Source organism: Pteropus medius, unplaced genomic scaffold (genome assembly GCF_902729225.1).
Source record: "Pteropus medius unplaced genomic scaffold, Ma_sr-lr_union100, whole genome shotgun sequence".
NCBI classification, from domain to species: Eukaryota; Metazoa; Chordata; class Mammalia; order Chiroptera; family Pteropodidae; genus Pteropus; species Pteropus medius.
This window is the reverse complement of record NW_024356397.1, coordinates 1575124-1601836: the sequence shown is the minus strand read 5'-3', so window position 1 is coordinate 1601836 and position 26713 is coordinate 1575124. Positions and strand designations below refer to the sequence as shown.

The following is a 26713-nucleotide window of genomic DNA, read 5'->3' as shown; positions in this document are numbered from 1 at the left end:
GGACGCCGCGCCACCTCCTCGTGCTGCTTTACGAACCTAGAGCTAAGCTGCGCCGCCCCGCCTCCTGTCTCTCTCCTCACCTCCCCACCCCCTCCCAGTTTCGCGTCTCCTAGCCCGACGCGCCCGCTATAATCACGTGATTGCCTCATCCGGGTCCTTTGCGTTCTCTCTCCTTCTCCCAACATGGCGGCCTCAGGTGAGTGAGCGGCTGAGCGCGGCCAAGCACCGGCCTCCTAAGCCACTCTCCGAGCCTGATCCACTGATTCCCTGGAGTCGGGGAATGGGCGGTACCGCGTCCCTTCGGATTTGGGGGTTGCGGCAGGCTGGCGACTTGGCCCTATTAGGTTATCGCCTCGGGATGTTTGGGGGGGAGGGGAAGGACACCCTCCCCCTCACACCCTTTTCACCTCGTCCGCGCGAGGTTGGAGCGGGGAGTAATGATGGACTCTGACTTGAGTTGGAATGAGGAGGAGGCGCAGAAAGACCTGCGAGAGACGTGAGGCCTTCCCATAGACGCGAAGCACTGTGTCCGCGTGGAGGAAGGAAGGAGGCGGTTGGCGCGCGGACGAATGCACACTAGACTAGGTCTCCGAGGCGCGAGGCCGTTGCGGACGGGAGTGGGGGTAGGGGAATAAAGGGGGGGGGCAGTTAGAACGCGGTCGCGAGTCGGTGGAGGGGCGGAGAAAGGCAGCGGTGCGCGTGCGCGGTAGGAGAGCCGAGGGTAGTGGAGACTGGCGCGCCTTAAAAGCACGCGCAAGATCTCAGATGGCAAGATTTTACGTGCCTGTGTTGGTTTGTGTTATGTCTTTTGACTTTTTGCTCTTCCTCTTTTGGAGTGTGGCCCGGCCCCTGTACTTTTCGAGGAGTATACTAGGTTTGGAGGCTGAAGCTACTGGAGTCGAGTGGGGGTGGGGAACGCACTGTGGTGCGCCCACGTGTTGGAGTAGAGGAAGCAAGGGTGGAGACCCAGTTTTCTAGGCTTTTTCTCTTAATTCAGTCACCTCAGTTTTACTGAGAAACTGTGCAAGACTCGGTTCTGGGTGTTGGAAATACAGTGGTGAACAAGATCAGATCCCTTGGCAGCTTCCATTTTTGTTGAATTTTTATTATAGCTCCAATGGTGGGGTTCAGCTCTTTTTATTGAACAACTAAGAGATGCCTTTAAAATAATACTAGTGGCTGGAGTTGGTTTCTTTTTTAGACTTCTTGGGCGGAGGGAATATCACTCATGAAAGCCTACTTGCATTTCTGATGGACTTAGCAGTGAGCTTTGCAACATTTTGTAGCGTTTTTAGTTTTGGGGATACTCTATCAGCGAATTGAACCTACAGGGATAGAAAATATGGGAGGATGTTACTTTGTTGCTGATGTGTGCTAAGTAGTTAACCTCTGATAGCTGGACTGAACATGTATAGACTTCCTATTCTATAAACAATACAGTATAACAACTAACAGCATTTACATTGTATTAGGTATCATAAGTAATGTAGAGATGGTTTAAAGTATATGGGAGGATGTGTGCAGGTTATATGTAAATACTAGGCCATTCTATATAAAGGTCTTGAGCATCTGAGGATTTTGATATCCACGGAGGTCATGGGACTATTCCCCGTTCTTTCTTTTCCTTGGCATAACCCTGCATTCTGTAAAACGTTTATTGAACCCCTGCTATCCCTGGACGCTCATTTCCCACCACGAATTTATCTTCTTTGTTATTACTTAGGAAACTAAGTCTTTGGAAAATGTTGAGGGCATTGAGGTGCATTCGAACATACTTTTCATTGGTGTAGCACTAGACAGTTGACCAAGCACTTTTATGACTTGTCCCATTTGATGCTCTGAGATAAATGGTGATATCTCCCAGCTGTGAAAGATGAAATTATTTGTTCAAGGTCACATTATGCAGTGGCAGAGCAAGGTCAAAATCTTTGAGACTCCTGACTCTTCATTATCCACTTGGAAATAATGTTGGTTTCCGTGTCAAAAATTTAGGGTGCTTCCCAAAAGCTTCATCTGAAGTAAAGTGCTTATTTGGCCTGAATTTGCCATCTTTCCGGCTCAGTGTCATAACTTAGAAAAAAGCCTATACTCCCTTTCTCCACAACTTTTGTGGAATTTTTAGAAGTGGAAGACGTGTTAGTAGCCTTTGCCTTCATTTTACATACAGAGATGAGTGAAATCCAGATTAGTTAAAAGAATTTGCTTAGCGATGTCTCTTTCTATTCTTGCGTAGTAACTCTACCCCCTTGGAAGCCCTCTTCTCTTTTAATTCTTTAATTCCATAAATCTTCCTAGAATATGTAGTATGTATTAGGAACTCTGTGCTAGTGTCTGAGCCTAAGGTTACATCTGACAGGTTGTCCTTGAGGAATTGAGAGATCTGTTAGATTTCTTTCCCCACTTTGAATCTTTTCCAATCAATCACATTGACTTAGCTGAGTGACCAGTATTCCCAAATATTGGTCACTCAACCAATATGACTATTAAAACCATAAAATTTTCATTATATTTTTGGTATACTTTTTTTATGTCAGATGTGTTTGATACAGGTTAATAATTATTGAGACTAATGCTTTAAAATTAGTAATAGAGTTTGCCTATACAAGACCTTTCATTTGTGTAATATTTTTCAAAATGCTATTATGTGTAGGATCTTATGTGATTGTTTTTATGGAGAGAGGATGGTGTCCAATGGTAGTTTTCCTACAATGCTTACCTTTATAGTGAAAAATAGTTTCGTTTATTGCCATTTATGCTGTTCACATATTAACCTATTTTCAAATCTCATCCTCTACTATATGTTTTTCTGAGAGGAAGATGCCCAGAATCAGAAGGCCAAGACTAAAACTCCCTATGAAAATTCAAGTGCAAAGCAAATAGAGAGTAGTGTGAAAGTAAAACAGCCTAAGTAATATTTAAATATATACTTTTAAATAGCTTTGGGATATAATTCACATACCATGTATGTATTTGTCTCAAAACTTGCTAGTATTTATTCTCTTTTCATGGTGGTGGGGGGAAGAATGAACTTCAGAGTATAGCTTTTTTTAAAACTATGCTTATTTATAGTTATGTGTGTGTGTCTGTACATTTACAAGTATACACACCAAAGTCGGTGTCTTAGATTTGTAATAGATATTGCTGTGGTCCTAATGGTAGGAAAATGCCCAAAGCAGGAAGTTATTTTCAAATTTTTACAGCTCCTCTCTTACAGAGAAGCTCCAAGTTCTTAGTGTAGTGGTTAGTATGATGTGTATTAGATGCTTATTTTATACTTTTTTAATGTAAATGATCGAATTGGAGAGGAGGAAAAGACAATGTGGCATTTTCCTCAGATTGTGCCAAGATGAAGAAATTAGGGCAGAGAAGTCATAACTGAACATAGGTTGAGGTGGTAGTGTTATTATTTGACTTAGTTTTTATTCTCTGCTATGCTGAACTACAGCACAGTAAAGGCGAGGCCTCCCGACATCATGATATTGCAATGTATGAAACATCTTTTTATGTCTGGGCTCTAGACAGTGTAATTACTCTAGTTTTAGGCACTCTTGGTATATGGGTGCATTGATTGCATTTATACAATATTGTTTATTTGTTAACTATTAATTAGTTTTTAATCCTGGAGTATTTGGCAGTATTTACTTACCAAAAAGAAACACCTTACCCATCAGTTGTCATTTATCCTCACCCCAATATTAACTTACTATTTCTTTGTATTTACCTATTCTTAACGTTTCCTATAAATGGAATCATACAATATGTAGACTTCGTTACTAGCTTCTCTCATTTAGCATGTTTTCAGAGTTTATCTGTATTGTAGGATGTATGAGAACTTATTCCTTATTGCTAAATCCAATCATTGTATGGATATCTACATTTTATTTATATATCAGTTGATGGTCTTTTGGATCATTTCCATTTTTTTGCGTATTAGACTTATGCTGCTGTGATCTTATACAGATTTTTATGACACTTACTTTCTTAGCCTATGGTTACTAAAACATTCAGTAGAGTTAATAACCCTATAAAATAAGTTGGACTTGGTCTGACAGGATCTAAAATTAAGAAGCTTAATTTTTGACAAAGCCTCATTTGAATGTTAAGGCTCTAAGAATTCACCTTCCTAAATAAGAAATACTAGTTTAAGAAAGATGCAGAAGTAGGGTGGCATGGTACAACAAATCAGCTTTATTGCTTATTGTACTGTAAAGTGTCCTCTATTTTGAAATACAGAACGAGCAGCCAGTCTATAGACTTTATAACTCCAGTATCTGCCAGTTGGTGCTTTTATTACTAATACAATGGAGTAATAACAGGAAAACATCCTGAGAAATAAAAAGGAATCATTTTTTACATGCTGCAGCAAGACTTGGTTTATTGCAGTGGCTTTTCTACTAATGTACTTTAAGGCTAACATTTCCTTTTGTTTGCCCTTTATTGATGTGAAATTAACACAACAGTGGTTCTCAACCAGGGGGCAATTTTTGTCAGCCACTTAGGACATTTAGCAATGTCTGGAGGCATTTTTGGTTGTCACAGTGGGGTGGGGACTTTCCTACTGGCATGAGTAGAAGCTGGAGATACTGGTAAACACCCTACAATGCACAGAGCAGCCCCCCACAACAAAAAAAAAAACTAAAATGTCAATAATGTAGAAATTGAGAAACTAAGAGTTAAGTTTATTGGGGTTTTTTTGTATGCATCAAAACAAACCCTCTATTAAGAAGGCTGTAGATGTAGTCTCTTATTAAAGGACTTGTAGACTTAAAATTTTGAAAAATTCTTTTTAAGATTTTTTATTTAGCCTGTATGAGTACATAAAGAGCTTCCTAAGTACAGTCTGCCGTCTATACCCGCACGTGCGTTTGCATCTGCAGATTCCACCCTTCACCAATCCTGGATCATATACGTTAGGATGAAAAGATCACAGCTGATATGTACTATATAGTTAGTCCTGCGATGGTTGCATTTGTACTGAACGTATACAGACTTCTTGTTATTCCCTAAACAATACAGTATAACAACTATATAGCATTTACATTGTATTTAGTATTATAAGTAATCTAGAGATGATATAAAATGTATGGGAGGATGATATAAAACAGCGGTCCCCAACTTTTTTGGCACCAAGGACTGGTGCTCCTATGATCTGGTGATCTGAGGTGGAGCTGAGGCCCCGATGCTGGTGCTAGGGAGTCGCTGCAAATACAGATGAAGCTTCCCTTGCTTGCCTACAGTTCACCTGCTGTGTGGCCCAGTTTCTAACAAGCCACGGACCAGTACTGGTCCTGGGGATTGGGGACCCCTGACTTAAAATACTACGCCATTTTATACGAGACTTGAGCATCCGAGGATTTTGGTATGTATGTAGGGGTGGAAGGATCCTGGAACTAGTCTCCCATGGATACTGAGGGACAACTGTACCTGGCACTTGTTCAGTAAACTACAATTGTAGTTAAAGCAACAGATAAGATTTAATAAAATTTCTGGGAGATCTGTTTTTCCCCCTTAGTCCATGTAGGCTTGGTATTAAATAATTGGAGCACATTTTTGTTTTATGAGGTGGTTGGTTTAACTTTTTAACCAGCATAACATTTAAAATTAAGAATTGGACTTATTCCATCATTGTGACAATGGATTGATAGACCAGGAGCATTAAACAATGTTTTACTTATAAAGAAGTGGAGAATATTATTGAAATCCTAAACATGTGGGCCTAGATATTGGAAGAGCAAAGGGCATAGAGGATTTAGATAACATCATTTCTCAGTTATTGGAGTAAAATAGAGTGGAACAAACATTGGCAACCAGTTTGGGTTTATTGATTTTACTTTTTAAAAGCTAGTTCCTTTAAATCTACTGCTTATATTGTGACTGGGTCAGTGTTGCTGCTAGAGTTAAAGAAACGTAAATTAGAGATCTCGTGGAAGAATATTTGTCTCTTTAAATGAAATCTACCATTGTCCAGTAGGGATTTCTGAACCAAAAATTTTTGGAGAGGGTGGTGAAAGAATTAGAGGGGAAATGGAGATGTATGATTTGAAAAGGCATTCTAAAACTTTTAATTTTTTTAGTCATGATATTTAGTTTATTATTTTTGAAATTTCAAATAATGTTAAAAGAGAGTGTGAGACTTATTTGTCAGGAGTCAAGGGTTAAAAGCGGCAAAACCCTGAACATGGTTCCATAGTGTAGCGGTTAGCATGTCTGCTTTACATGCAGAAGGTCCTGGATTCGTGCCCCAGTGGGTCCACGGTCCATGGTCTACAACCATGCCACCCTGAACAAGCCCAATGTCTGATCTTGGAAGCTAAGCAGGGTGGAGCCTGGTTAGTACTTGAGTAGGAGACCACCTAGGAAGACCAAGTGCTGTAGGCATAAAGAATAATAATAAAGAAAAAAAAAGTTGTAAAACCCTGACTGAGAAAGTTGATTTAGGCCAAAATAAGACCAAAAGGCAAGTTAATTCCAGATTCTGCTGTTTTGTTATTAGATTTGTATATAGAACAAAAAGGAAAGGGATGCCTTAATCAAATTTTTCTTATTCTTATATTGAACTTGAACTCATTATATGGACTAACCACTAGTTTTATTTCTATTTTTCCGAGTAACCAGACAGGTTAATAATTGGGTATAGCTGATGATGATATAAGGTAAAGTCCTATGAGGGTAAGGATCTCTAGCTAGCATCTTACTAGTCCCAGACACTATGTTTTAACTAGAGGATATGGAAAGACTAAAATAAGCCTATACACTGTAAGCATACTACCTCAGATATGCTTTATGTCTTATGCACATTAACTTAATAAAATTTCCCCTAGGCCTTTGCATATGAGCCAAGAGCAATATCACTGCTATGGCACCTAACCTCTGTATAACTGCTTTAAAGCACAAAATAGATCCCCTCAAAAACCTGGTTGATGATAAATGATACGTTCAAAGCAGGATTAATATTTGCTTGAAAGAAGCATGGAGATTTTACATTCAAGGCCATCTTTTCCCTGTATTATTGCAACCAAGTTCTTCTGGTTTGTACATTGAGACTGAGTTACTTCAAGTTCTAATTGTGTCCAGATCATTTATAACATTTATAGCAAACAGGACTTTATTTCCTTTAAGTTGGATTTCTAAAAGGCAGGTACCAAGCGAGCATTCTTCAGCTAAATAAATGATAAATCAAGTTACAGATTCTTAGTCCTCTTAGATTGAAAATTAGATGAGAATGGTAACATGGAAGAGGAACTCATGATTATAAAAGCCATGAAATTGATCTGTTACAACAAAATGGCTTACTTTTTTCTTACCATTTAGTGGATGCTCTCAGAGCTAGTTTTGGAACTTGAATTAGTCTTTTCAGCTCTTCTGCATTAGCCGTTGATTGGTGTCTTCTCAGAAGTTTTGAAGACTAGATGGAGAGCCCAGGTCAGTCCACTAAATGGAGTTATTTAGAGATTCCTGAATATTTCATAACTGCGGAAAACATTTAAATGTGTTGGTTCTTAGGGATTTCTTATTTATTCCTTTTAGTATAATACCTTGTCTTCATATGTGGTGTTAAGGTAGGCAAGGAGATAATTTTTTTTAGAGGGCGAAGTGATCCAGCTGTGTATGTGAATCTTACCATTTCAAATGAAGGTGAGTACATTTTACCATGGTTATTATAACCTGCCATAGAACTGATAACAAGCTTCTTAGAGGCTCGGGCTCCTGTGAGACGAGCCCTAGACCTGGGCTCCAAAACCCTGGGTTTAATTCTAGTTCTGCCGTCTAGTAGTTCTGTAATTTCAGGACAATCATTTAATCTCTCTGAGACTTAGTTTCCTTTTCTGTAAATTGATTGTAATGATTCCTATCTTGTGATTATTTTACAGGTATCAAACAATCTTCAAAAGTTTCATACAGAATATATTATTAGGGGTAGAAATTTTGTTTTATTTCTTTGTATCCTAGGAGCAACAAATGTAATAATTGTCTTAAGAAGTTGCTAAATTAAGAATCTCAAATGATATATGAGTGATACGAGTGAATATACTAGGAAATTAAAGTTTGCGCCCACCCAACCTTACTCCACAGAAGGGACACTATTGAAAATCATTCTACACTCTTTTCCATACATAAGCATAATATGTGTTTAAACAGAAGGTACTCATATAATATGTATTCTGCGATTTCTCATTGGACTGTCTGTGCCAGTATATTGTGCTTTCTCCTTGTTTATATCTACATAGTATTCCTTCGTATAAATATGTCATAATCCAGTTCTTTGATGAGCCTTTATGTTGCTTGCTTTATAAATATATTTAACAATACTGCATTGTATAACTGTAAATACCTAAGTTTTGATGAATTATCTTTCTCTTGCCTTTTTAAAATAGCAAAAAAGAAGAATAAGAAGGGGAAAACTATCTCCCTAACAGATTTTCTGGCTGAGGATGGAGGGACTGGTGGAGGAAGCACCTATGTTCCCAAACCAGTCAGCTGGGCTGATGAAACAGATGACCTGGAAGGAGATGGTAATTTTTACTTTCCATCATGCTTAGAACTTTCATTATCTTCTAGACAAAACCTATTCTGTAATAGTGGCTCACACTTGCCTTTTGAAAGGAACTTACGTATTTTGTAGAACCCGAAATCTTATGTATTTTATGGAATTTTAGATGTAGGCTTTAAGAGTTTGCGATAGGGACGAAATGGTGATTCAAGAGCTAGTTTCAGCTCTTGCACTTAACTTTTCTCAAGGTACTATCTTTTTAAGCCTCATTTTCTTCCTTTGAAAAGTAAAGACTAGTTTTTTGTTTTTTGTTTTTTGTAGGTTTAAAATTCTATGATGTCTTCATAAAGTGATATTTCAATGTAAGCTGTTTATACCCAGAGTCAAGGGGTAATTCGTTCTAGGAGCTCTGAAGTCACAGTGTCCCTGGGTAAATAAAAATGGCCTGAGGAAAAGCTATAGAAGTAATTATGGGGGGAAAATACAGAAGTTATTGGGGTATCATCTGGACAAGCTCTGTGCTTTCAAGAAGTAGCCAGGAACAGGCAAGAGCTAAAAGAAATTTCGTATAGATGGTCATAAGTGTTCATAAGTGTTGATACCTTGAGTGCAAATTCATGCACAGTGCTTTAGGGATGGTATTGATTTTTCTTTTAAACGAAAGGTGAACCGTAAAGAAAATACTTTTTCTAGCTGGAAGGTAGGAACATGAGGGTTGTCCATAGTGGTTAAATATATTTAGAGTAAGAGGCCGTGTTGGAATCCTAACTGCCAGGATTGGCATCTATTGCTCTATGATCTATGTGACCTTGGGCAGGTTACTGAACCTTTCTGAAATCTGAGTTTCCTTCTTTGTAGAATGGGAAACAACCTCACAGAATTGTTAAGAAGATAAAATGTGATATGACGAATATGAAATACCTGGCACATAGTAATATTCCATAAATAATAGTTGATATTCTTCATTTCTTTGCTACATAGGAAATAAGAGCTACTGTGATTCTGTTAACAAAAGCCTGGGCCTTGAGATGCTTGGAAACAGGCAGTGGATACTGAGTCTTTCTGCATTACTATTCTGATTCTAACATTTCAAAAGCGTTTTCTCTTTGTAAAGTACTGTTATTACCGAATCCTCACCTTTTTTACCTGTTTTTCTGATATAGCTTATTTAATACTTGGCACTTAGCATAGGGTCCTCTTACTCTGTACAACAGTAAAGTTTCTTCTAACTTCTTATGTCCACTTTTCTATCCTAGTTTCAACTACTTGGCACAGTAATGACGACGATGTGTATAGGGCACCTCCAATTGACCGTTCCATCCTGCCCACTGCTCCACGGGCTGCTCGGGAACCCAATATTGACAGGAGCCGTCTTCCCAAATCGCCACCCTACACTGCTTTTCTAGGGAACCTACCCTACGATGTGACAGAAGACTCCATTAAGGAATTCTTTAGAGGATTAAATGTAAGTCTAAAGGTTTTAGGCAATTAACTAATATGGAGAGTAGCATATTGGTAGAGACTATCTCTGATTGTCTATATTGAGAAAGATCTAAGGTTTTGGCTAGACTTGGAAGAGACACATATATTAATTGAGTAAGTGGTGTTTAGGCTCTCCTTGGCTGAGAATGTTCTCATCGGACAGTCTTTATCAGCAAAATTAACAGTACCTTATGGATACAGAGGAGAGCTCTCAAACCTATACCCCTTCTCATTAAGAAACTTAAAGGTGATGTATCCAGTTAATTGTTAAAAGATAGAAAGGTTTCTTTGAACTCAGCTATTCCATTAATGACAGACAGGTTTATATCAAAATTACTTTTTGAGTTTTTATTTGAATACATTTTAACTGAGCAGATACATAGTTTATATTAACAGAGTTTGCTCACATAATGAGATTCACAGTGTTTATAAGCTTACTTAAAAAGCTTAAGAAGGGATGTTTGAAAATGCTGGTCTAGAAAATTACAGAAAGATGAAAAAGTGAGTATAGAGGTGCCCAGAAGTCCTTTTTTCAAACTTCGATTAAAAAGTACTTAGGACTTTAAAAAAGGAAATAATGAATGACAGTTTTCAGTTATATTAGGTTTTTCTCCAGAGTCCTTTCCAATGAAAAAACATTAAAAGTACAGTTCTAAGAATCATCACTCTTTGTTTTTTGACTCCCTTCACAGAGCCTGTTCTCTGCAATGGGACACCAACTTTGCTGTAGTTGGCTGTCCTGATGTGATTGTTTTCGACTGCCACCTATAAATCTTCCTCTCTGTTTAATTCTGTAGATCAACTAGAAGGCTAAATAAAATCTCTGATCTGTTCAGGCTTTCCACCTTTATGTTCTAGAACTGGTCTGTAGCTACTTCCCCCTTTGATATTTTGTTCCTTTTTCTACTGTTTCATGAGTTGAATTGAACTAGAATTTAAGAAACTATAACAAAATCTGTCTCAGGAGCCAGAATAAATTATCAAATCAGTGATACAGAAGATAAACTTGAAAATATTCATGAAGAAGTAAATCAAAAGGGTAAGAAAACAGATGTGGAAGATAAGAAGATGGCAAGAAAATAGTCAAAAGTATTTGAAACCGGTCTTAAAATTGGAAAGGAAGAGTGCCTACCTTGTTGTAAATAACAAGTAAGAATTAGTGCCAGGAAATGTTTTATGAAACTTTAAGACTGAAGGAAAAAATTCTGCAAACTTAAAATTAGAAAACACAAGCTCAAAGTAAAACCAGTTTATTGTGAATTTTTCCCTGTACTTCAAAGAGTAAAATTCAGTGGTTTGCCATCTCAGAGTCCAGACAGGGTAGATATGAGGGAGTTTACAATCCAGTGTTTGATTCCACCAAATTATTGTTAATGTATGAAGGCAATATGTTTCTCAGGTAACGTTTCCAAAAGATATATTGCCCAGAAAACTTTTTGACAAAAATTGAGTCAACTTTCTGAAATATAAAAATTGTAAATATGTATGTAAATCAACTAAAATGTAGGCATGAAAGAGAAGACTAAAACTAATTGTGGAACAGGCAGTTGCTATTAATTGAAAAACAATTAAAAACTAGAAACAGAATGAAGCAAAAGTCAGATATTAGGAATACACTGAGCTCATGTTGAAGTTTCATATTCAAATTGAAAAGGTTTACTTGAGCATACAGTGAAGTCTGTCTTCTATCTCTTTGCACCAGTTTTCTGCCTAGAGACAACCAGGTTCTTGTGTATTCAGAGAAATTTGCATATACAGTGGTCAAAAAAAGACAAATGAGTAACATTGAATTGAGAAACATTTTTTGTTTTACTCCTTCATTCAGATCAGTGCAGTGCGTTTACCACGTGAACCCAGCAATCCAGAGAGGTTGAAAGGTTTTGGTTACGCTGAGTTTGAGGACCTGGATTCCTTGTTCAATGCTCTGAGCCTCAATGAAGAGGTAAGGAAAATAAGGGTGGGGAGTTTAAGGGGTGGGAGCAAACAAATCTCATGTTTATCAAACTTGATAATTTTTAAGTTGGATCAGTAGCTATTTTAAAGATTTTTATAATATCGACAAAGAAAAGCCCGGGTTATTTAACAGTGTAACACTTAAAAGTCACACCCCACTTCAGCGAGTTCAGCAGGCCTGCATGATTCAGGGAATACTTAGGTGGAAATTTGTGGAAGATAGCCACCACAGCGAGTCTTTAATGGAGTCTCACATTTGTTCATTCACAGCTTTTGCCTCAGCTTTAGTAGCTTTGCTTTTTCAAAATAATTTGACCAGATAAAGCCAAATAGAAAAATCAGTTTAGTATTAAATGGCATTATCTTGTTTTGGAGGGAAGTAATGGTGTTTTTTATAATTTTAAGAGGGTTCAGAACATTTCTCACTTGGATGTCATTGTAATAAATACATGTTCCTAGGAATCTTTTACAGAAGAATGACAGTAAACATTCAGTCCTGCTTTTTAATATTGCTCATAGTTGGTTTTCTATCCAGACACACCAGAAGTTCAGTAAGAAGAGGAGATTCGTCTGTTAATACATGAGAGGGACATAGAGATTAAATCTAATTGTAATACAATTAATTTCTCTGATTGGTTCATATAGTGATTCTTAGGCTAGCCCAAGCAGGGTGTTGAAGCATTTATTTACCTGTTAGTGATGAAAGTTTCTAATCTACAAACTGCAGTTGTGGGTTTGGTTTTTTGTTTGTTTTTGTTTTATACCTCCAGTGACTTTAGAAATCAAATTATATATGGGAAGAAAAAAGGCTCTTTTTTGTCTTTCATAATTTTAGAAACTCCTCATTTCCAGTGCCATTTGTGCCATAATTCTATAGTCCAGATCTGCCATTTGACATGATTGATACTAACACCTCTTATTTTTAATTAAAACTCACTGCTACCCTTCTTCAACTGTAGATTCTACTGTGAAATGAGGAAAAGTCAGCAAGCAGTAGGATTAATTGGGTTCAAAGTATATAAATAATGATGTGGGAAAGGGAAATCAGAGGGTATCCTGGAGGAACTGATTTAGCCAAAGGTAATATTAAGTGAAGGAACACAGAAACCGTGGTTTATGCAACTTTGTAATACATAGTAAGGGTTCTGTAAATGCTTGAATGAATAATTATTGTGGACTCAAATATGCCTTTTATTTAGCTAGTTGTCCGGGAATTATTTTTAGTTTATTGCACTTAATATTAAATTGCCTTTTATGGTTAAAAAGTTAACTCTAGTCTGTGAAATTTGGATTTATAAAAGTAGTAAGTTAATTTATCTGACATTATTTAAGCCCAACTTAAATTTGTTAATTCTAAGGTGTTATTTCAGTTTTCAAGTCTTTCTAAAGGATTCTTTAGCCAACAAATTGGAGTGTTGGCTAGATTACAGTATTTTTCCTTTATCTTCCTTCCCCCAGTGCTTCTGCTATGCCCAGACGTTCAAGGTCACTCATGGGATTTGTGCATAATGGGGCAAAAGGTTGGTTAATATGGTCCTATGCTCTCAGTCTCTAGGTAACAGGAGAATTCGAGTGGACGTTGCTGATCAAGCACAGGATAAAGGTAAGAAAGCTGATAGAAATTTTCTTGTTTTGTTATGTTCCTAGGATGACAAAGCACAGCTGCCCTTTCTCAGAAAATTTTAATAGAGGTAGATAGTGGTAAGCCTACCATAATTTAGAGCAGTTGTTCTTAACTGAGGACAGTTTTGCCCCATAGGGGACATTTTGATGTTTGAAGACATTTAGGGTTGTCACTACTGACATCCAAATAGATAGAAGAATCCAGGGACTTATTGACAGCCCCCCACAATGAATTATCCAGCCCAAAATGTTAATAGTGTTGAGAGTGAGAAACCCCGTTTGATGTAGGTGAGCATTCAATATATAATAAATAAATTAAATATACAGCAGCACATTGTACACAAGGGGAACCTAATTCATGTATATATCAGGGCTCCTCTACAGATAAGCATTAAGCTAATATGAATAAGTGTGAGGAAATAAATCACTCATTTGAGTTGGATAGTGTGCTTACAGGTCTGGGGTAAACTCCATGACGACACTGTGGTATGAGTAAGAAATACAGTAAATTAAGGGTTGAGGGGGGTTTTATGCATGCAAGAAATATTGGGCAAAAGTATTTGTGAGCTTACTCGTGGTTTTTTATCTTCTTTATCTATAGACAGAGATGATCGTTCTTTTGGCAGAGATAGAAATCGGGATTCTGACAAGACAGATACAGACTGGAGGGCCCGTCCTGCCACAGACAGCTTTGATGACTACCCACCTAGAAGAGGCGATGATAGCTTTGGAGACAGTAAGTTCATTTTTATCAACTTAGTTTCTTCTGTGTATGTTTGTTTTAGAGACATTTATTTTTAAAAAACTAACGGATTCTAAAGTACTTGAATTAACAAGAGTTCAGCAAGACTGCTGGGTTAAGAGCAATATACAGTAAGTTCTCAATGTCATCAATAGGTTCTGTGTAACTTTAAGTGGAACAACATTTAATGAAATCAATTTTACGAAGACTAATTGATAGAAACACGACTTTAAGTTACTACAGAATCTCATCAACACAACAAAACAACATTGAACCAGAGCTACATTATTCAAAGACGTGCTGTGCAAAAATTAGATGCATTGCTAGCAGAAAACAAAGTAAATTTTGAAGATATCTTTTAAAATAACAAAATTCGTTCTCTTCTAAAATAATAAATGTCTACTATGTGCCAGTTACTGTCCTAAACTCAGGATACAGCAGTGAACAAAACAAACAAAAATCTTGTCCTTGTTGGACATTGCTTATACTGGGAAAAAAGAAACAATCTGCAAATAAATAAAACCTAATTTAGAGATGTGGAATAGAGAGTGTCATGGGGTGGGAGTTGGGGTGAATGACAAATTTGATAGACCACCTAAATCCAACAAAAGCATTGTAAAACCTTTATTGAAGAAGTTATGCAACTTTATTGAAATAATGTGAAGAAATACTCCACACTGGTTATTTTTAAAATGGAAAAAATCTAGTATTCAGTAAAGAAATGACAAGTAGTGGTTTGTCCATATAATGGATTACTTTATAGCACAACATACATGTAACAACAGGGATAGAATTTAAAACCTATTATATTGATAGGGAAAGCAAAAATGTAGAAATTTGAAAACAATATCATAGTGTTAATATGTAAGCTATAAAAAAATGTATGTGTGGTAATGTTACCACCTTCATGATTATGGAGGGAGTCCTTTAGCTACAACTATAACATAATTGCCCTTTTTTTGGTGACATTGATTAAACATACTGCTTTTAAATTTAAAGACAAATAAACATGGCAAAAATATTGACATCCACTAAACCTAAATAATAGGTTCATAAGTCTGTTATAATCAACTCTGTACTTTCCTGTATGTTTGAAAATATAAGTAAAAAGAAATTGAAAGAACAACTTAAATTCACAAAAATTTTAATGAGCTTTGTACCAAATATAATTGAGGAAGCAGTAAGAGATAGATTCCTGTTTGAAGAGAGTCCTCCACAATGTAATAAGATGTAGAAGGAAAAAGGAAATTAGGTTTACATCTGACTTTATAATCAAGATTTTGTGACTCAACAAAGCCTTGACCAGAATTACCTGAGTTACTTCACTTCAGCATTTATGCAAGTTCTATTATCAGGAAGAAATAACTCTCAAAAGAAAAATCAGTTAGATCAGGGATCCCATTTTAAATCCTACGTTTTCTCACCTGAAACCTTGAATTTAGAGCAAGCAGGATGGATAACAAGAAAGAGTTGTTATCCAAAGCTATGAAGTTTGTAGAACTTGGTTATGGCCCCAAAATCAGCTCTACCAACATGTGAGTGATTCCAGACTACACCAACAGGTCAGAGGTTCCTATCTCATGCTTTGGGCCCATAAAAGACATTTTGGAGGTGAGGGGGAGTATTATATTAAATAATACTGTAAAATCTTAACAAATACTGTATATTTTGTGGCTATCGTAGTAACAGTGTACTAATGTGATGCTTTTCTTCACTATGGATCCCTGTTATAATGTACGCTTATAATCATTTTAATATCTAAGTAAAATCAAGTATAGAGTTCATTATCTCTACAGAAATTAAAATAAATTTCAAAATAAACATTTTTTGTTTTTTTGTTTTTAATTGTTTTAAATGCTCTTCTATATATAAGTGACTAACATTAGCATGTCTTTTAATTTATAAAATTTAAACTACCACAGAATGAATGAATGTTCATAGACAAATGATGTTCTTTGCAGAATAAAATTGTTTAAAAAGAATCAGTCATAAAAAGAAGATCCCTCTTTGTCTTGTTCACATAAGTGACTAAACTCAAAATGTTTTAAGGATTTTTTTTTTAATAGTTCATGCTTAGAAATTGAGATTTTTCACATAAAAGTCTAGGTTCCCAGCTTCTCTCAAAAAATTGGAAGATCTAGCAAGTCAAGCTAAATTGCTACTACCCTCCTATATTTTTTCCAAATAATATTTTATGAGCACATTCAGTAAGTACATATCTCATTCAGTTTTAATGGTTGCTTTGTATGGATGTTCTCTACTTTAATCTATAGCTTGTGCACCCAACAATTTTAATATAAGGAAGCACTACAGTGAACCTCCTTGTATATATATCTACAATATGTCATCATTTGCTCAGGATCAATTCCTAGAAATTGAATTGTTGGTCCAGAGGGTATACATAATTTAAAATCTTTTAATACATAGTTCTGAAACAACTTTCAGCGTGGTTGTACTATTTTAATTCATCAGTAGTGTAGGAGTTGACTGCATTATTTATAAATTCCTCTAAACTTTGCCAATAATCCTTTATTTTAATTTTTGTCATTTTGGTAGTGGAATACGATGTCTTATTAATTTTAGTTTCTGTTACTTGAGTAATAGACAACCTGTTCTATGTTGCATATATATATATATATATATTTTTTTTTGGCCTCAGATTTGTGATACATGTTTTTTTTTCATGCTAAACTTTTTAAGTGGTCTTTGATTTCATTCTTTGACGTCAAGCACAGAAGATGCCAACTATATTTTCTTCTAGTGTTAACATTTTTTAATATTTAAATCTTTAATCCTGGAAATTCATTATAGGATACATATTTTCTCTCCCTTGACTTTCTCCTAAATTGTTAACCCAGCAATGTCTATTGAATAACCAGAGAAAGTTTTTTAGTCAAATAAATGACCTAATGAGCTATCATGTTTCTTTCTATTAATCGTGTCTCCCCACCCCCCCCCCAAAAAAAAAATGATGTTACCTGTCTCTTTTCCCTCTAGAGTATCGAGATCGTTACGATTCAGACCGATACCGTGATGGGTATCGGGACAGTTATCGTGATGGTCCGCGCCGGGATATGGATCGCTACGGAGGCCGGGACCGCTATGATGACAGAAGCAGCAGAGACTATGATAGAGGTCATTATAAAACACCATTAAGTTAAATTCCTTTCTTTAAGAACTCTTTTTTTGCTTTTTCTTCCCTCCAGTGTGTTGATTACAATTTAGGATGTATTTACAGGCTACGATTCCAGGATAGGCAGTGGCAGAAGAGCATTTGGTAGTGGGTACCGTAGGGATGATGACTACAGAGGAGGCGGGGACCGCTATGAGGACAGATACGACAGACGTGATGATCGTTCATGGAGCTCCAGAGATGATTACTCTCGGGATGATTATAGGCGTGATGATAGAGGTAATCATTGTATTTTGCTTGCTTAATGGAGCAGATCACTGAAGAAAGTGATTGGAAATATTTCAGTAATGTTTCAAACCCCTTAAGTGGGCATAAATAGAATTTACACATTGTAAAGGATGTAGCTGAGCATTATAGAGCACTGGATAAGGATGATATAATGGAAGGAAAGCAAAGTATAGTTCTGACCTCCCTTAGCGTATAGATTTTTCATTTAAAATTTTATTGAGTAAACAAAATAGAAAAGGAAAATAAAATATTTGTCAGATATCTTTATGATGTGATCTCATTTAATAAACTACACTTAAATTAGGTAGTGTTAGTCCTATCTTTCAAGTGAAGGCGGTAACACTCAAACACGGTCTCATAGCCAGTAATTGGCACTGTGGGGCTAAAACCAAGTGTTACTGATTTCAGTGACATTATAAATTTCCACAGTAATTGATGTTCATTCATTAATGATGAGATGTCAGTGCAACTCTTCTAAAATTTATGCCTCTAATATTATGACAGTTGTATAAAATATTGTGTTATAAATCTGACTTCTAAAAGGTATCAATAAATGGCCATCACTTGTGTTCCGATTTTAGGATAGCATCGGAAAAGTAAGGCGTCTGGCCCAGAATTTTTCTCTTTATTTATCTTTAGATAGCAAGCCTAGCCACTTAATATCCCTTTGTCAGCCCTGACTTATTTTACCAAACACTTTATATACATCATCTGCTATAATCCTCCAAGTAAGGAAGGTAGACCTGGATAACTAATAAAACACAGTGGGATGACAAAAGTCATCAGAGTCATATTAAAATTCCACTGTAGTTACAGTCTTTGCTCCTTTGCAGACAGGAACTAAAAACTGCCCAACCATCATCATATTTTTGACCTTAACACAGTTTCTGAAATACAGGTGCACAAGTTATTTGTTCAGTAGGAAAATCAATGGACATTATCAAAGGAAGAAGAAAGGGGAAAGAGAAATAAAGTTGCTTTAATAATAAAGATTTTAAACTTTAGTCCACCAAATATTAGGTATATGACTCAAATAAGTTACTCTTTCTGACCCCCAGTTTTATCCTTCACAAAATTATAGAGATTAAAACTATCGGAAGTTATGTAAACTGTGAACTTAAAACCCTTATAGAAAACTTATATCTTGCTATATTATATTCTTTACAGATAGATAAATATGTAGTAAAAGTATAAAGACATGCATGGGGATAACAAATACCAAGTTGCACAGTGGTTATAGACAGCAGCACAGCTAGGCTTGTCATTAGAGGAGGATACTCAGGAAGCATCAGTGATTTTTGTAGTGTTTTATTACTTCAGCCAGATGGTTGGTAAACATAGGCTTTCATTATTTTCTATATCTTTTGTATATCTGAAATATTATAGTTAAACACTGATTTTGAGAAATTCAGTTTCCTTGAAATATTCAGGTTTATCTTAAAATATGCTGACAACTTGGATCCAGAAAGAAATCCAACTTCCTTAGAGTAAATATTCAGATGTATAGTGTTTCTTGCTTTACCCTGTGAATCACCATCAGATTTCTGTTATACACAGAGACAAGAGTATAAGACTAGAGCCTTCCCTATCATATTGTTACAAGCTTTTAACCTGCTTGAAGTAATCCATCTTTCAGACCACATTTTTTTGAACAAGGTACTTTCATTCAGTAGTTTATTGTCATTGAAAATTCTTTCCCGGGTAATAGGAGTCATGATAAATGATTGATTTACTGTATACATTTTTACCGTTTTTAGTTTTACCCTTAGTCTGGTACTGCATCATGGATGTGGTGATGGAAAAACTGATTGGACTTGATTATTTAAACCACCTATTTTCTAATCTCCTTCTGACATTCTCTGCTGGATTGGTTAGGCTGCCAATCTGAATCCCATATAGCATTCATTAGAGCTATGTCTGAGAATCCAACTTTCAGCCATTAGTTTCTGATGATTTTGAAAAACTATTACTTAGAGTTTTGTTTAACTTAGGTCCCCCCCAAAGACCCAAACTGAATCTAAAGCCTCGGAGCACTCCTAAGGAAGATGATTCCTCTGCTAGCACCTCCCAGTCCAGTCGAGCAGCCTCTATCTTTGGAGGGGCAAAGCCTGTTGACACAGCTGCTAGAGAACGAGAAGTAGAAGAGCGGCTACAGAAGGAACAGGAGAAATTGCAGCGTCAGCTGGATGAGCCAAAACTAGAACGACGGCCTCGGGAAAGGTGAGGTGATCTTCAGTTAAGGATTTCCCATTTTGAGTCCAGTGGTTCTTAGTAGGAGCATTACATCCCCATGGGGCACTTCCGAAATTTGTGTTTTTGGATGTTTTTGGTTGTCATTCATCGGTATTTAGTATACATAGTATACATAGGTGGTCTTTAGCATATGGGCAGTTTTACCCAGTAAAGTGTTGTTGCCAGTCCATCACAATTTTGAAAAAGGCCTGCTGGACCTAAGCTGCAACAAATGTAAATTGGTGGTACTTTAATACAAGAGTCAACAAATTATGTATAACCTAGGCCTGTTTTTTATAAAGTTTCATCTGGCCCTTGAAGAAAAATTTGCAGACCTACTAAAGTTAAACCCCACCACTGTGAGGTGAGTGGTTGACCTCTTTTCAAGTTACTGGGGATAAAATAGAAATGTTTTCATTTGGTGAGTATAGGCTAAATTGTTTTTCATTTATTTTTGCTATGTGTATGTATATGAGTGTTACTTCAGGACATTAAAGGAATCATCATAAAATATTTATTACAGAAAGGTGGCATTGGCTCTGATAGGGTAGAAACCTCCGTAACAGTGTTATGAAAAACAAGACTTAGTTTTAGAATTGTGTTACCAGTAACGGAAGGGGTAGTGTTGTAGATGATTTAGAAGAATGTTCTTTACCCTAGCTGGTGCTTGCTGAAGTATTTGGAGCCAGTATTTTAATGTCTGCAGCTTTCAAATGGTATGAAGAAAAGAGAGAGACAGATGCACACACTTGCCCATAGATAAAGCAGGTGTGATAAAACATTAATAAGTGATGGTTCTTGGGTCAGCATGGGTCTGAGCTGGACCTAATGTATTTTGTTAAATCTCTTACAGACACCCAAGCTGGCGAAGTGAAGAAACTCAGGAACGGGAACGGTCAAGGACAGGAAGTGAATCATCACAGACTGGGACCTCATCCACATCTGGCAGAAGTAAGTCAGACCAGGGTGGGTATCATATTATTGCCCTTTTCCGTAACCTGTTCATAACCAAATTATAAATTCAGTCATGGATTCTGTTTGGGTTGCTAGTGTGAATTAATCCGAGTTTCACATCTCCTCCTCTGAAAAATAGAACTGGGCACCAGAGGAGACCTAGATCGTCTGTTTAATAATTTTCCGTTAAAGAATATATGTTTGACTCATGTTTGTCTCTACATTTTATGTGTTGACATCTCAGAGTTACGTTTATTCAGAGTAGTCATAGTCCTGTAGCTCTGTGAGCTGCTCCCAGGGCCAGCCTTTTTTCATGTGTCATATATGACAGAGCAGTGTCTCAAGTGTTGATATTCTTCTCGATTCTCTCACTTGAATTTAATGATTGCTCACAAGCATATTTAGTGTTTTAGAAACTGAATGGTTCAATCATAACACCTCCCTTCCCTTATTGTAAGCCAGTTTTTTTAAGGCTTCTCTCACTTCTAAATTGATTTGTACTTGAGCACTTCAAAACATGGCTCAGGGCTTGGGTGATTTGGAAATTCATCCAAGCATTGTAGAAGCTTTCTGGAAATTATTCATACTGAGGTAGCCTCTTAGCAACAGGATGTAATTACTCTTTTTGTAGCCAGGTAGGAGTATGATGGTTGGGTTGATTAGTTTGTTTACTTCTGAAGAGCTTGCACTTAAAATGTGGAAAGTATCTAACAAAACAAGCTTCTAGTTTTGAAGAGACATTAGATGCCCTTTTCAAAAAACACATGAGTATGTTCTGTTTTTTTAATAAATATATAAATGTGATCGTAGTATGTTTTGTTTGTGTGTGTGTTGAGCTTCTGAGTTGAAGTTGATCAGTGGTTCCTGGAGTTTCAGATTTCAACATGATTCTCCTACACACACATACACCCCATTCTCCAAATTCAGCCATTTTAACACAATCCAGAAAGGCTCTGTAATTCTAAAATAATGCTCGTTCCTAGGAAAAATCACATGGCTGTCCTTGTAGAGTCATTTTTCCTATTTCTGTTAGTAAGACATCTTCTCAAAATGACATTTGGAAACCTCTGGTAGCCAAATTAGTGTCTGTATTTAAAAATAGTGATGGAAAGCAGTAAATATGGTTGTGGACCATTTCTCGCTCTGTTAGATCCTAATAAATGGTTATACAATAAGCCTTTTTTTTGACCTCCCCACTCTGACTTCACAGATGCACGAAGGAGAGAGAGTGAGAAGTCTCTAGAAAATGAAGCACTCAGTAAGGAGGAAGACTGTCACTCTCCGACTTCTAAGCCTCCCAAACCTGAACAGCCTCTAAAGGTAATGCCAGCTCCTCCACCAAAGGAGAATGCTTGGGTGAAGCGAAGTTCTAACCCTCCTGCTCGATCTCAGAGCTCAGACACAGAGCAGCAGTCCCCTACAAGGTAAGTCAGCCTGGAAACATAGCAGTTGATTAGCTGTAGAATCTTAAATATTGTGATGTTATGATGGAAAGTGGCCTCTTAGTTCAGACTCAGTAGTGTACTGGAGCTGGCTCATAATTGTTCATTTATGTTCCAGTTGTTCCATTTCCTGGGGTTTTGATATCAGGTCAGCATCATTTTGGTGACTAGAAATCTAAAAATACTATGAATCAGAACCCGCCACTGCCACATTTTGGCAGTATAGCCTTGGTGGGGGGAATCCGGGGTGGGGTTCCACTTCACTTTCCTAAGTCTTAGGGTTTTTATTTGTAAAATAGAGAATAATATTAACCTTGTGTGATTGTGATGATTCTAAAGGACTTAGACTTAGTGAGTGTTTAAAGAATTGCTTTTGTTGTCTTTCTTATATTTTAATGTTCCACATTAAGTATGTATTTTTGGTTCTCTGTAAAGCTTACTGCACTTGGAGAATGATTATAAGTTTCTTATCTGTTCCTTTTCCAAGACAGCTGATGAATGTGATTACGTGTTTTCCTTCTAGTGGTGGGGGGAAAGTAGTTCCAGCTCAACTGTCTGAGGAAGGACCAGCAAGGAAAGGTAAGACCAAAAGGGGAATAATATGTTTATCTAGAGGCCTAAATAAAAAAGCCTATAGAGGATTCATGAAATATTGAACTTCAGTGTATTTTGCACCCGTTTTATGTTAAAAGTTCTTAAATTATTTACCCTTTTTTGCCAGTAGAGGGCAGGAATGCTCTCTTTGAAGAAAGTGTGGAGCCCTGCCCTTTCCTGGTAGAACATTTCTGGGAGGGGGGGCAGTAAGAATCGGAAGGAAATTAACATGCTCACTCTAAATTAGAAATGTCACCATCTGCAAGGCCAAGGTCCCTACACAGTGGCATAGTCCTTATTGCCAGTTTGCTTTTCATGATGGTGTAACCCTACAGTAGAACTTTTCAGTGAATCTCATTTGGTGGATGTCTGGGTGGGTATGTGCGATATAGAAGATGTGGGAAGAAGGGCTTAGGAAGGAAGTCTGGATTGCAGTGAGGTTTAATTTCCCTCAGTACATGAGTACCTTTTTCTCCAGTTGAAACCTAGGAGAGGAAGAGTAATTCTTTTACCTGCCTTCTTTTTTTTTTTTTTTTTTTTTTTTTTTTTTTTTTTTTTTTTTTTTTTTTGTATCTCCACTCAAGCAGATGAAAACAAAGTGGATGGGGTGAGTGTTCCAAAAGGCCAAAGTGGGAACTCCAGCCGTGGTCCAGGAGATGGAGGGAATAAAGACCACTGGAAGGAGTCAGATAGGTATGGATGTTCTCTCATTATTTGTAATGTTTCATTTGATACTAGACACAAGTGTCTTTGTAATTAAGTTCTTTGTTCTCCAAGTATTGCCAGATCTCCTACTGTGAACAAACTAAAATCAACCAATATAGACAGTTACAATTCTGAGAATCTAGAAATAACAAAATGTCCAGGTAGCAAGGATTGTTGACTGGAGGTGCCTTTTGAGTGCCTCAGAACTGTTTGCGGTTGCTGGGAGAGTCCTTTCCTAAAGATGTGGTTTTATGCTCACATCTCAGCAGGAAAGATGGCAAAAAGGATCAAGACTCCAGATCTGCACCTGAGCCAAAGAAACCTGAAGAAAATCCAGCCTCTGTAAGTGTCAAAGGCTTGTTCTCAACTTCCCTCAGCTTGCTTTTGCTGTTGAACTCCCTTTTATTTAAGGCTGCAACAGAGTGGTTGGAAATAAGGCACTGCTGCTTGTTTGAAATAGTGAAAGTGGCTTAGATTAGCATTTTTCTGTTTATACCTTTCACTACTCTCATCCCTTTTTCAAGATAAAAGGTGTTATGACCTCGATAAGAACACACGTGCTTCTGACAGCTCTCCCTAGCTACTCTCCAGTGGAAAATGCTAATGAGCAAGCAAGTGGGTGTGGTCTGGACTATCATCCCCCATTTACCAAAGTGTCCGTATCCTGTTTCTTGGATTTTGATGTGAGAATTGAAGGCCATGGTCATTTTATCACTCTCATCTATTATAGAAGTTCAGTTCTGCAAGCAAGTATGCTGCTCTCTCCATTGATGGTGAAGATGAAAATGAGGGAGAAGATTACACCGAATAGACCTCTACATCCTGTGCTTTCTCCAAGTCTCTCTCTACCCTGGAATATTCGAGAGTAAAACAAACTTCTATCCAGACAAGACACAATAAAACTCACCATCTCCTGGAGACCTTTCTTAACTTTTTTTTTAAGAAATGAAATGAAATGAAATTCTTTTGCATGCTGCTGCAGCCTTTAAAGTATTGAACTAACTGGAGAATCACCAACGTAGCCAGAGAGAAAGAGACATTTTAACGGAAAAGTTGTGCATTTTTATGACACACGCAGTTGCCTGTGTGATTAGTGCCTAGAGGCCTCCGTTTAGCAAAATGGCAATGACGGTGATGCAATGTCTGGAATCTGGTTGGGCAGTAGGGCAGGTATGAGGAAGAGTGAGATTTCTACCTTTAATTCTTACTATCCTGATGTGGCATATATGAATTGTCAAACATTATCTGAATAAATTCTCCATCCTTGGTAAGGTAGGTTTAGCCTCAAGTTCTTTTAGTCTCCAGGAGGCTTCCAGCCCCTCCTCTTATTTAATTCTGAGTTACTGGGGCCAGCCTAGGAGGAATTCCTTCATTTTTACCCCCCGGGGGGGTAGCTGGGAATGAGTCTGCAGGCCACTAACGAATAGGACTGCTTGGTGACCAAAATAAGTGGGAAAATCGTGGTTTGAAAAGAAGCTTTGGGGAGATGATGAATTCTTTTGCATCAGTAATAGGGGAAAATGGTATGACCTCCAATAAACACATGAATGGTTTCTTCCTGGAGCAGGAAGCACTTAGGGGTTATGGGAATTCCCAAGTCTCATATGTCCTGGTCTCACCCTTATTAAACACCATCCTTTCTTAAAATTCAAATATATCCATGTTCTGTTGAAATCTTGGAGCTTTAAAAATTTAGATCTAGTCATCGTCTTATGTTCCTTATGCTTCTCTTTCCTGTTACTCCCAAAAAGCAGCTTCTGTTTAAATCACATACCCAATCTAGGCATTCTGTATCCACCCCTGGAAGCTATCAAATGAGGAATCACTGCTTTTCTCAAAAAATCTTGGCTCTTTCATGTCTTTTGACTCTCCTATTCATTCCTGCTCTTGCTTCTTTGACCCCCGTTACACCTCAGAAAACTCCAGAATTAATGGTCTTAGGTAGTGAGTGGAGGTGGATAGAGACAGTTAAATTGGGAGCCTTTCTTATGACCTTGATTGGGGTTTGGGGGCTTTTTTTTTTTTTTTTTTTTTTTTTTTTTTTTTTAATAAGTTTTCTTTTCTCCACTGAAATCCCACACCAATGTTTGGATTTATAATATGGCCTAGACCAATGTGTGGTTTGGTTTTGTTTTTTGTTTTATTTTATTTTATTTTTATTTTTTTAGCTTCCCTTGAGAGAATAAGTAATAAGTGATAATGGAGAGAACTATTTAACAAGGTCCTGGTTTTTTCTTGCCACACAGTAGCTTAAACTTGCCTGCTTTTATGTGTACTTTTGTACTATCAGCTCACTAGATGGTATCCTTATGGGCAATATTGGTACCTGAAGAGAAATGACACCTTGGTCTCTTTTGCAAGCCCTTCTCCCATCAGTCCTAGGTTAGACCCTGTCCAGCCATGCCAGAGGTGTGAGTTTATGAGTGCTGCAGTAGTGGGCATAATGAGTCATTTACCCAGTTGACATAAAAGACATACCAAGCGAAGTAACTTTAATAACTGGCTTGGATGACTAGTAGCTAGGAAGTGGCTTTTAGAGATACCCAAGGTTGATGGGGGTTTTTTTTAAACCATTTGCTATTGATGGTGAAAAGGTAGGGTTTGCCCTCTTCATGTCTACTCCTTCCAAATAGTTGTATCCAAAATGGTTTTTTCCCACTCTCTACCCTGTCCCCTGTTAAAACAAACAGGGATTTATGTCCCGCTCCTCAAAACATGTAAAATTTGTACAAAAATATCTTCTATGAAAATGATTTGTAATCTGTAGACTTAATACCTGGGAGATGTCTTGATGTGAATCCCATCCTTTGGGTTGTGGGGTTTTTTGTTTTCTCCAAATAAATCTGATCTTTAAAGTTCATTTTAATGCTGAAATTCTTTGACAGTACATAACACTTCATACTTGCAGTGCTTTTTATTGGACTCTTCCCCCGTGACAAGTCTGCTATCCAGCCCTCCCATCTCCTTCTTAAGTTCTCAGCATTGGGTACCATTTTGTGCAAGTACAAAGGGCGAGGTTACAAGAGGAGGCTGTTGAGGCCCAAGAACTGGGAGTTCGCATCTGCTCCCCTCCA

General features: G+C 37.2%; 1 protein-coding gene across 8 annotated transcripts; it reads left to right on the top strand.

The window, feature by feature from the left end:
- Window positions 1-26499, top strand: EIF4B (eukaryotic translation initiation factor 4B). 8 transcript variants are annotated; one of them, XM_039862147.1, is made up of 16 exons: window positions 423-496; window positions 7586-7635; window positions 8376-8513; window positions 9748-9956; window positions 11799-11915; window positions 13475-13529; window positions 14151-14285; window positions 17289-17426; window positions 17530-17703; window positions 19704-19932; window positions 20798-20910; window positions 22109-22322; window positions 22864-22919; window positions 23519-23627; window positions 23909-23981; window positions 24370-26499. In XM_039862147.1, the coding sequence occupies exons 1-16, from the start codon at window positions 438-440 to the stop codon at window positions 24448-24450; spliced, it is 1950 nt and encodes a 649-aa protein (XP_039718081.1). In that variant the 5' UTR covers window positions 423-437; the 3' UTR covers window positions 24451-26499. The 8 variants fall into 8 exon arrangements, with proteins under 8 accessions (XP_039718085.1, XP_039718086.1, XP_039718083.1 ...); XM_039862148.1 differs by having other exon boundaries at window positions 426-496; window positions 20798-20895; window positions 23522-23627; XM_039862151.1 differs by lacking the exons at window positions 423-496; window positions 7586-7635 and adding an exon at window positions 1-196.
- Window positions 26500-26713: the final 214 nt, after the last annotated feature.

Excerpts from the sequence above, each read along its gene's own strand:
- EIF4B (XM_039862147.1), top strand. The coding sequence starts at position 438 with ATGATGGACTCTGACTTGAGTTGGAATGAGGAGGAGGCGCAGAAAGAC. Across the intron at positions 7,636-8,375 it reads TCTTACCATTTCAAATGAAG|CAAAAAAGAAGAATAAGAAG; the intron begins GTGAGTACATTT and ends TTTTTAAAATAG. Across the intron at positions 9,957-11,798 it reads AATTCTTTAGAGGATTAAAT|ATCAGTGCAGTGCGTTTACC; the intron begins GTAAGTCTAAAG and ends TCCTTCATTCAG.